The 11,650-nt window shown below is 36.0% G+C and overlaps 1 protein-coding gene across 2 annotated transcripts; it reads right to left on the bottom strand.

Moving 5' to 3' along the window:
* Positions 1–1,542: 1,542 nt before the first annotated feature.
* LOC134640249 (polymeric immunoglobulin receptor-like) lies at positions 1,543–4,461 on the bottom strand. 2 transcript variants are annotated; one of them, XM_063491898.1, is made up of 10 exons: positions 4,364–4,461; positions 3,845–4,165; positions 3,376–3,675; positions 3,110–3,239; positions 2,917–3,011; positions 2,766–2,800; positions 2,595–2,651; positions 2,420–2,470; positions 1,840–1,908; positions 1,543–1,653 (listed from the first exon to the last, which is right to left on the bottom strand). In XM_063491898.1, the coding sequence occupies exons 1-10, from the start codon at positions 4,434–4,436 to the stop codon at positions 1,609–1,611; spliced, it is 1,176 nt and encodes a 391-aa protein (XP_063347968.1). In that variant the 5' UTR covers positions 4,437–4,461; the 3' UTR covers positions 1,543–1,608. The 2 variants fall into 2 exon arrangements, with proteins under 2 accessions (XP_063347968.1, XP_063347967.1); XM_063491897.1 differs by lacking the exon at positions 1,543–1,653 and having other exon boundaries at positions 1,698–1,908.
* Positions 4,462–11,650: the final 7,189 nt, after the last annotated feature.

Genomic DNA, 11,650 nt, shown 5'->3' with positions numbered 1-11,650 from the left:
TGAAAACAGTTTCTCACAGTGTGGCAAACAGATATCTTAAAGTATAGTCTGATGAAATGATAATCACAGAACTGTATGTCACATCCCCATTGTTCTGACCCTTGAAAAAAAGGAGAAACATCAGAGACATGTAAATGTGGTAAAATAAGAAATTAATTAAACTCTTTAATCTTGAGAGCTTAAAAAGAAGAAAAGCTGTCAATCATGTAGGCTGTCACATGAGACAAGGTGTGAAAAAAAACCTGAGTCATTAGTAATATATAAGAACAAGAAGACAGATGTTTTGAAACACTAGTAAAGGAGTCCAATAAAAAAAAATCCCTTTGTAATTTACAAATCTCATGTTATCAAATATTAGAATTCAAAACATGGAAAAAGACTCTTTTAAAATCATTAAAAACATAGTTGTATAGAGTTTCAGGGGCAGATGATATGGTTCAACACTGTGCAGGAAAAATATTCATGCACACAGATCTCATATATCACATTCACATTTAGTATACTTACTGTGAGAGTATCATTAACAGTTACATGCTTTCCATCAGAATTCAGATGCTACACATTAGCTGGCACCACTTTATTTTTGCAGGGTTTCCACTGTAATTTCCTGCCTTTCCTTTTTGTGGATTGAATTACTTAAAACATGACAGCAATAACTTTTTTAACCCATGTTGAATGCATATATTCAGATACTGAAATACACGGCATGTAAAAAGTCCTGGGCCAACAATTACACCTACAGGAGCTGCTCAGACATGTCATGAAGCTCGGGGGCTCAGTTTTCTGTGCTGATGTTGATGTCAGAAGAGTTTTTGAACTCTGTTGGTAACTTTTATGTAGTATATGCATCGCCAGTCAATAACCCTGCTCTGTAAAATTACACAGTCTGAAACTTCATGGCTGAGACACTGTGGTTCCTAAATGCTTCAATACAACAATGTGTGGAATATCTAGGAAATTTAACAAAGTGACATGGTGCAACCGTGGCATCTTACCACTACAGTACCAATTTAGCAAGTTCTTTGAATGACCCATTCTTTCAAAAAGACAAATAGGGCAGACTGCATGGCTAGGTTCATGATGATGAACAGGTGGATAAACCTGTTGCAATGGACTGTAAACATTTAAAGTGAAAAATTAATAGGCGTGGCCCAATACTTGCCTATATATCAGCCCACTCTCATCTTAAAATCTCCTCTTTTGCTCATAGAGCTTTTCTATTGACAGGCACTTTTTCTTTAAACTATTGTCACAAAAAATACATTTATATAATGTATAATAGAACAAATAATACAACAAATTATAGCACAAAACAAGAATGTTTAATATAGATTGAAAGGTCAAGATTATACATTATTGTTGATGCTTACAATACAAGAACCAAGAATCATATTGATGATCCTGAAAAAGAGCAAACAAACAGGTCAATACTTCTTTGAGCCATTTTACAGCTACACAGGAAAAAAGTGAGCAAGAAGAAGAAAATATTTACTAATAACAAGTTGATGGCAGCAAATAACATATTGCACCATAAAACTCCAGTAACATAGGTACAGATAAAATAGATAAAATTGCAAATGTTTGAATATTTAATCATTTAAATTCTGATTAGCTAATGTGCTCTAATGTAACTTCTGTGTCTTTTCCGTCACCCTGTTAGAGAACAGAAACAAATCTTATGAACATTTGTTAGGAAATTAGGAAGAAAAATCAAAGAAAAATGTGATTGAATTAAAAGGAAAGCATGACACTGGGATAACAAACAGAATGATTAGAAATGAAGGAAATAAAGGAGGTGAGATACAGTGTGTGGTTGGGTTCAGGTCTTGTAATATTTACCCTTTTCATGCGCTGTTTCGTAACAACAGAACTGTACAAGATTTCCGTTTCACTTTCAGCAAATGACCTCTGGGCAGGAGCAAAAATAGAGACTGAGCACTTTACACTTCTGCTGTGCTTTAAGAAAAAGTCTTAGATGAAAGTCTACGCATATTCTTACATATAAATGCATAGTTGTATGTTAGTAGTGATTTTTACCCACATGTCCAACACTGGAGGGTAGTTTTCTATTGCTCTAGTACTCCTACTTTTCAAAGTGTAGGGTGTCAATTATAAGAAAATACCAGTACTTAAATGAACTACAAGGAGTAAATGTTTGATTGATCAGACGTGAAGCAAAATACAGCTTTGTGAATCATGGTCTAATGTCTTCATAGCTGTGGTTGCATTTTACAAGTTATATAAAATACACACCAGTTTACTGTATTAAGATTCATTTTATCAGAAAGACATATTAAAAATCACTTTCTAATACTCAAATCAGTCACACATACAGTATTCTCTCATGTGACCAGTATGTTTACTGATAATTGTAAACTGAATTTCTTAATAGCGCTGTAAGTTACCTTGGTTAACTTACCTTCCCTTTTTTATAGAGTCTAACGTCAGAGTATGTTACTTCCTTGTCCACCTGTGTAGAATGAACATAATATAATGCATTTACACTCAATGACTGCCCTATAGGATCAGGATCATTTTTTAAGTGCATGGTGTCAGTGTTGACAAAAAAACAGGTTTATAAAGGTTAGAGGTACCTTGGCTAAACCTTGTTTTTTGGGTCTAACATCAGAGTATATTATTTCCTCTTCAGCCTGCATTGAAGAACAAAACACAATTAGAACATCTGCCAAACGGTCATTAGAAAATTCTTTTACTGCTGAAGTAAAAGTTATGCTGATCTACTTCAGTAGATCAGCATAACTTACCATTGGTGTGACTGATGAGTCTGCTTTCCTCTGCTCTAGAAAAATAAAAGTGCTGTTACTGACACTGTGTAACAATGTGTAATAATTTAATTTGAAAGATTTTGGAGAAAACAATTGTGATGGATGTAAATTCAAGTTCAATAGTACTTACTGTGTCTCAGTATAAACCAGATGAACAACACCACAATTACAATCCAGATCAACACACTCAGAGGGATGATGAGGATCCTTGGGTCAAATGAAGCTCTGCAACATGAAGTTTGAAAATATAATTTTGTTTAGTTTAATGTTTAATGTAAAAAAAATGTTTATGCTTCATTTTAAGAATATACAAAATCTCTGACCTGTGTTGTTTATTTTCTCCTACTGTAGAATTTTTCCCTTGTTCCATTGTTGCAACAGTATGAATAGTAGTAGAGATAGTAGTAGTATCAGTACAGGTAGTACGACTGATAGTAGTAGTAGGGGTAGTGGCTATAATTTAAAATAAAGAAAGGTCATCACTAGAATACTGTAACAATTATCATCCTAATATCTCTCACAGTAGTAAAATTTAGAAAGAGAAAGAATTCATATACATGGATTTTATTTGATAACTTGCAGTACTCACTAGTGATTGGTTTCTCAGTAACATTTAAATATACTGGTATCTGAATGTCCCCATTAGCACACCAATACCAGCCACTGTCCTTTGACCTTAGTCCACTCATGATCACTGTGAAAACATTTGGGTCTCTCATATGAGTGGTCACTGCTGCACCATCTATGGATCCAGATGATCCTGTCACACAGTTCCTGCCCAGCCTGCACCACTTCATTTCTACAGAGTTACTGTGGTGACATCTGATGGTTATGCTTTCTCCAGTATATCCTGTAATCCTCTGATGATCCACACAGAGACTGGGGGTACCTTCAAGGACAAAAAAAATTAATCAATTAAAAAAATAAATAATGTAATGAGTGGAAAAAAGGATTAAAAACAATCCGATTTAAAAATCACAGGCAGTTCAGATTTAATGTCTGTTTTTATTAACTTTTAATGACAAACACTTTAAATATTTACAACGATGGTCACGTACCTCTGGTAACTGACAGCTGAAAATAGTGTCCATAATCCTGTCCGTTATTAATCTCCACCACACACCAGTAATCAGTGTTTTTATGTGCCAGCTGGTTTATAGTCACAGTAAAAATTTTCTGTTTTTTGTCATCAAAGATTGAATATTTTCCTGAAGGGTCTGCTTCATTTGTTTTTACTGCATAGCTGCAGGACGTCCAAGAATGACCTTCACACAAGTACTTCACATGGTTTTGGTATTTGGTCTCATAGAGACATGGGATGGAGATCGATTTTCCAGCTTTCACTGATACTTTACTGACTGTAGTTATGCTGTGAAGGCCTACAAGAAGAACAAAGTAATTTAATGGTTATATTTACATAAAAATTATTTAAATCTTTTCTTTTGTACATGTAGACACATTACAGTATTGTAGTATAAAATAAGTATAAAACTGCATACTACAAAAATTATTAACAGTCATTAATTTGATCATCGGCTGACATTAGCCTTTGAAACATGAGGTGACCTGTGACCAACCTTTGAGCACACTGAAGAGAAGAAGAATGATGAGATGAGCAGCCATGCCTGTGAGTGAGTAGACTTCAAACATATGAGCTACTGTCAAGTCTGGTTCTTTCTATGAATGTATGCAACATGCAAATACAGCACTTCAACCCTGCCTTCCTGTTAGTTCCTGCTACTGTATGATGTTATATTTTTAATTTATTAAGTCACTGGTGTATTTTGCTTTAGCTACACCCTTTTTGCACATGCTCTTCTTTCTTACTCAGCTATTTATCAATAAGTGACCTATATGTATATATGCATGTATATATTGTATATATTGTACTATTTCTTACTTAGTGTACTGTCTGTCTTTGTTACTGTTTGTACTGGAGCACTGTAACCAAAATAATTTCCCCTAGGGATCAATAAAGTATTCTGATTCTGATTCAGACTAGGTGTAAGAATCACCAACTACAATGTTTATGAGCCACATTGACTTATTCATTTAACAGTAACAACAAGTGAATGAGAATTATGTACTCCCTGAACATATAATAGCACTGACACTAAAGTAAATTAAAGTTAAAAAAAAAACAACAAAAATATTTATAAAAACAGTTTTAATGAACATCCTGAAAATAGAGGTCAGAATTATCCATTGATGTTGATGCTCATCTTTATTACATTAAAACCAGTGAACACATCAGTGAAAGCAAAAGCAAACTACGCAACAAACTTTTCTTCAATATCACAGGAATAAAGTTTGTTGCCATTAAAAAGAAGAAGATATATGTTATTACACAACAGGTTGATGACAGCAGACAACACACTACAGCACTAACTGACAACATAAAATGAAAATAATTTGTAATTATTTGTTGTAATATTTACATACTTTAGTGGTGATTACCTAATTTGTTGTAAGTGACGTATGTACCTTCACCCTGTTGGAGAACAGAAACAGAGATGAGAATTAGGAATGACAACTCTGTCATAAAATTACTGTATAGCTGCACAAATTATTTCTCCAGAGTTACTGTGGTGAAATCTAATGGTGGTTGTGTGGTTTTTCTACTGTGACAGATCAAAATGTCTATGAAAATGGTCTCAGAGGTATTGTAATAAAACTTGAATTTCCTATTTATCTCAAACAAGCAACACTGCCACCACCTTTGTTAAAAATGTCTGGTACGGTGCAGAGGCCAAGAAATACCAACAGGCAAGTACTTTAACACACAAAATCTTTATTTGAAATCAAGGTGAAGTTCAAAATAACATTAATAGTTATGTAAAATTTATATATGAATATATATACATGTATATATATATATGCCCCCCAGATTTTAACAGTACCATCAAATCTGACAAGGATAAAGCAGTTACCTCATCGCCACAGTATTTATGAGCTCTTACCTTTATGTGACAGGTGAAAACAAATTCCCACATCTATCCGTATTTGTATAACCAAACAGTAATGATCGTCCTGCACTGTCAAATTTTCAGTAGCGCCAAAATCCAGTATATACTTTATATGTTTTCATTGTGAATGCAGGTTTTCTTAGAGGGTCAGTTTCATTTCTACATCTCTGCTAACAGTTTTTTTTTCCACACAGGAAGCAAGTTTGTGTGAGCACTTGTCATCTGCAGGTTCACAAATCTGCAAAGACGGGGTGCAAAAAGCTTCTTTTTAAAACCTGTGCATGCTTTAGGGCTATAGAAATCATTCTAGCAGGAGTCAGGAGCATTTAAAGTTTCCTTATTTTGCATTAAAGTCCAAAATTATGTTTTTAAAGTTGCTTTGGCATCAGTTTTTTTATTTAATGTGAATAAAGTACTGACCATAAGGGCAGATTAATCTTAATAAACGCTTGCTGCGTTCTTACAAATCATCGCTCACACTGTCATATTGTCTGCATATTTTTAACAAACACACACAACAGTGAGTCATCTATCTTCACTTCCACATTTCAAAAACAAACTCAGACACCAGAACAGGAAGCTGTCAGTTCATGGAGAAGTTAAAAACATCCTTTAAGGTGATGCACCAATTCAAAGCTGTGAAATGCTGTGCCAGAGTATGCAGAGTGTTTTAAATATAAACTCTTGATGAGACAAATAAAAACGTGCACAACACACACAGTCACTCACATACATACAATATTCAAGCACAAAACAAAACTTCTTCTACAACCATTATTTCATTAATTTCATTATTTTCTTTATGATCAGAGTAAATGTCATCTCATGCTCGTCATGATACGATGCTACAAAAAAAACCCCCAAAAAACCAAACAACAGCAGGCACCACAAAGCAAGTTGTTTGTAACAAAAGCTCCAGTGAACAAATACAAACTGAAGTCAAACTTGAACATGATTAAATTATGTATCCAACTTACAGTTTTTAATCCAGCAGCTCAAATATAAAAACTTTGAATACAGTAATAAAAAGTAATAAAATAGTTAAATAAATCAAATATAATAACAATATAAAAAAAGAAAAATCAATATTTAACACTTTACATGATATAGTTCAAAACCCACACAATATTAATAATATATTAAAAACTTTTGTAGTCATTTATACTAATCTTAGTATAATCCAACACACGCTGAAATAGAAAACTAGAATTATCTACAATATTCAAAGAACAATTAATCATGTTAGATGAACCTAATACCACTGACAAACTCCACAAAGCATCCAATAATATGCAAAACAACAGATAGCACAGACCTGATGGATTTATTAATTTTTTTGTAAGTTTAGTTGTCACTATTTCACTGAGTAGGTACAGAAATGAAAACAATTTAAATATAATAGTTTGTTTTCAAACTAAACTCTCGACCATCTCACACTTCTGTTTAATCGGTTTTCTGTTTGATGTTTATTCAGCTGTGTGAAAACCCCAGAGGAATCCTCCAGAGGGATCAATAAAGTTTTATTCAATCTAATCTAATCTAATAGCTTTAATCTCAGCCAAACCGATGTACTCAAGAACAAATAAAACACTGAAAAAGGCCAAACAATAACATTTTTAAGTTATCTGAGTGACTTATATATCATGTTTAACCTGAGTAGTCACAGACCGCGGGGGTTGAAAACGATGTGCTGGGAGTTTGCTGTTTTCGCCGGCTCAGATATTTGAAGTTTACACAGCTACATTCTCGCCTGAAAATGTTAAAAGTTTATTTTGCAAATCAGAAAGAGTAATAAAAGTAATAAAAAAAAACTAAGTAGCTGCCGCCATTGTTGAATTCATCTATGAATTCTGGCATATGGTTTGTCAATTTTGTTGTTCAGGTGGAAAATCTGGAGAAATTCGGGAGAATGGCGACTCCGGGAGGTTTTCGGAATGGGCACTGGGAATGGGATTCTCCCGGAAAAATCGGGAGGGTTGGCATGTACGATGAAACGGTAACACTGAAAAAGTTTATATTACAGTTTTTCTCAAATGCTAAAACACATTTCACAAACGTTTCCACCATGTTCCCCAATGTCTAAACACAACACCCTTTTCTAAAGCTACATCAACAACCACACCTTCCCACTGCAAAACTCAAACTTTCACACCAAAAGAGCAGTTCGAAACTTTCAAAAATGTAAACACTATACACATCATTACACACTACAGCAAAACAATTGAAAACACAATGCTCAATTTGTGAGAAGGTTCTTTGTTTCATAACTGCCAATGCATATTTTTCGAAACTATACAGTAACGGATCGTCGTAGATCTCTGCAGAGGATTAGGCATTTAGATTTGTGAGTTTCATATGAAGAGTATAAATCTATAGAAAATCCTGCATGTACGCACACTACGGTAACACAATTCAATGCAAAAACAGAATCTATTGCACACAACAGTACTCTTGAAAACATGATCAGGGTGTGAAGTTTTGGGTGTTGTAAGACCCAAGGACAGCATGCCGGTGGACAAGCCCCTCCGAACCCATGGCCGCACAAAGAATAATATTACCCCCCCCCCTGTTGGCCAGGGACCTCAGTGATGGCTCTTTGGCCAATGATGTTACGGCCTCTTTGCCTTCGTTTCTGCAGGTTGAAGCCAGCCTCATCCAGGAAGAGGTACTCATGAGGTCTGGCCATCGCGTCCAACTGTAATATCCTCTGTGAAAATGTGAAAGTGCACAGGTGTTCAAAACAACAGTCAATCAGGTAGCACAGTATTGTCCAGAAGTAATGTAGGCCACTGAGCAACACAGTATGTCCACTAACTGTACTGTGAACATGGATGTATACTTACTTGCACATACTCGTAACGTACGTCTTTGTGTCGCACAGAGTTGCGCTCAAAGGGAACCCTATAGACCTGTTTCATCCGCGTCTTTTGGCGCCGGAGAACTCGGTCTATTGTGGCCAAGCTGACATCGTCAATGCTCTCAAAGTTGACATTATCGGCAATGACTTTGTCTCTGATCTCCCGGAGTCTGATGAGGTTGTTCCCACGAACCATATCCACAATGAGGGTTTCTTGTGCCGCTGTAAATATGGCAACCCTCCCACCTCTATGTGGCATTCTTTCAACTCTAAAGAAAGAAACGTGTTGTCAATTGACATGTGTTACAATACAGTCACAACTGATTTGAAACCAATAGACTACTTTCACAGGTTTGTAAAACTGTATTGTGACAAAGAAAGCAATAGAGTACAATACCTGTTGTGTTGTCTGAATGCCCTGATAATGGTGGCCACGGTGAACCTACTCAGGTTTGGACGGACTCTTAGTCCTGCTTCAGCCATTGTCAGGTCATGGACAATGACATGGTCAATGACTGTTGCTCGCATCTCGTCCGTAATGATGGTGCGAGGTTGTCTTGTCCTCTTCCTCGTTGGCCTGCTCCTCTTCTTCCAGGGCCAGCTCTTCTCCCTCCTTTGCATCGAATTCCTTTTCCCCTGACTCTGCCTTCATCCATTGTGTTTGTTTGGAATCTTCAGCAAACTGTGCACTCTGAACTTGCTTTTATACATGTGGTCACAGCATTAGCAACAAGTGTCTTCAATTTTGAGTCGTTGTGTGTAATGAATGATGCCAGGTGTGCTCATTGTGTTCAAATATTGCTGACTGTGGCAAGTATGTTGCATCACATGAGCTTTCATTTGAGAATATGAGCAGAGTTCTTTTGCAACTTGTGTTTTAGCAAGGCAAAATGTGGTTAGATTTATGACAACGGAGGATTGTGTTCTGTGAATTGTGTCTTCATGTGACATGTGTTTATGATATTGGTAAATGATGGCTAGATTTAGTAAATGTGTTTAGACAACTGGTCATTTGGTTTAGAGGTTTTGCGTTTGTGTTTTAGCATTTGAGAAAAACTGTAAAACTATAAAATGACGATAGTTGTCAAGAGAGTGTAACATAATTCTTCTGAGTTATATTTTGTTTTTTGCTTTGTGATTACAGTTTTTTCTGATGGCTTAAGCACGTTTTTTGTAACTATTGGCTATTTTTGCAAAACTCTACACACAAATAAGAAAACTCTTCACCCAATCAGCAAAACATTGTCGTTTTTTTTGTAAAAGCGAATAACCCTTGCTTAACTATCCACACCTTTGTAAAAATTGTATTTTCGTATCCAACAGTTACAGTTTTTGCCCGTTGCTTGAACACATTTTGCAAAACTTCGCTCATTGTGCCAAAACTCTAAACACAAGTAAACATGACACAACACTGGGAAATATACCATCCACATTTGTGCCAAATTGAAACTCTGCTATCAAAACCTAACATGCCTTTGTCAAAATGTAACTCTCTTGACAAAATGACACATACTTGCATCATATGCAAACACTTTCAGATCAGGGGGAACACACTAGTCTACTTTATATAAAACACTGCAGTCTTTAATTTTCATTGTTTATTCAGAAGGCATATTTTCAGGAGACACATTTTCAAACAACCAAAAAAGCAAATAGGCCTACTCAATATTGTACATTGCAGTACCATGAAGTCAGATAAAGCAAAAAACAAAAACAAAAACATAATACAGTAATAGAAAAAACACTATCATGTAAACACAAGAAAAATCATGACAATTGTGCATCGTGGGCTCATGGATCCCGCCGTCTGTTGGCGTCCTCCCCCAGAAGGTCTTCGAGTCATTCTAGAGACATACAACCACATATTGTCATAGGTTTGCTTATTTTTCTTACAGTACTTTACTGTATATACTGTATCATCCACTGTACAACACTGTACTTCAATATAAGTAATCATGGTATGTTTCACAAAAACTACCATTTTGGCTGCAAAAGGAGCATTAGCACCCTGCAATACCCTGTACACTTGATATGGTAATGTGATATACTGTAGAACAGTGCTATAGAAACCATCTGAGTAGAGTAGAAGGTAGAGAGGTGACGACATACCTGTTTTCTAGTCTGAATGTTCGTATTACAGATGCCACTGTGAAGCGGCTTAGATGTGGGTGGACTCTCTGCCCAGCTTCCCTCATGGTCAGGCCATGGTTGATGACATGGTCCACCAAAGTTGCTCTTATGTCATCACAAATATGGGTCCGTGCATGGCCTCTTCGACCTCCACCTCCTCCTCCTCCTCTTCCTCTTGCTCTCCCCCCATCCATGCTTGCAAAGTTCTTGAAATGGCTAAACTGAGGGCTTTTTGTAGTTGGCTAATTGGTGTTCAGTTTTGCAAGTAAGTGCATTCAGGTATGTATTTGAGTGGTTGCAATTACCCGATGTGTTTTGTATTTTGGATACATGTGTTTTCCAAATGGCACCCTGAAATTTCATTTTTGAACGAAGTGTCTTATGTATGAAATAGAGTGTAGTATGCAGGACCATGTGTGTTGCATAAAGGAGTAAGTGTGTTGCATAATTGCAACTAGAGTGCAAAGCAGCGCTTTTGCTTAAGGAATGGGTACATGTGTTTGAGGTATGGTAACAAAAGCTTCAAGTTGTGTTACTTTAGTCTAAGCATGGGTTTATAGTGTTCAAGCAACGGGCAAAAACTGTAACACAAGCCATCAAATTAATAAGCACACAATGCACCAACTACACACTGATGGTATGAATGAAAAACACGTCTGGCTTTTGCTTTCTCTGTACACAAGGTAGGCTATGTCAGATTGAGGTCATACTTTTGTCATAGGTCCATAAACATAGTGGGATCCGAACTTCAAGTACTGGTGTTTATTCACACACATCAAAACAAACACAAGTGTTTATTTCCAAGTCAAAACGAAATAGTAATTTCACTGAGAAAAAAAAGAAATCAGTCTACATCGTGTCGTCTCTCTGGGTCTGGCCACAAAGTTTCGTCTACATCACATGCAATGTCC

Source organism: Pelmatolapia mariae, linkage group LG13, assembly GCF_036321145.2.
Source record: "Pelmatolapia mariae isolate MD_Pm_ZW linkage group LG13, Pm_UMD_F_2, whole genome shotgun sequence".
Taxonomy (NCBI): domain Eukaryota; kingdom Metazoa; phylum Chordata; class Actinopteri; order Cichliformes; family Cichlidae; genus Pelmatolapia; species Pelmatolapia mariae.
This window is presented reverse-complemented; position numbering and strand designations above follow the sequence as displayed.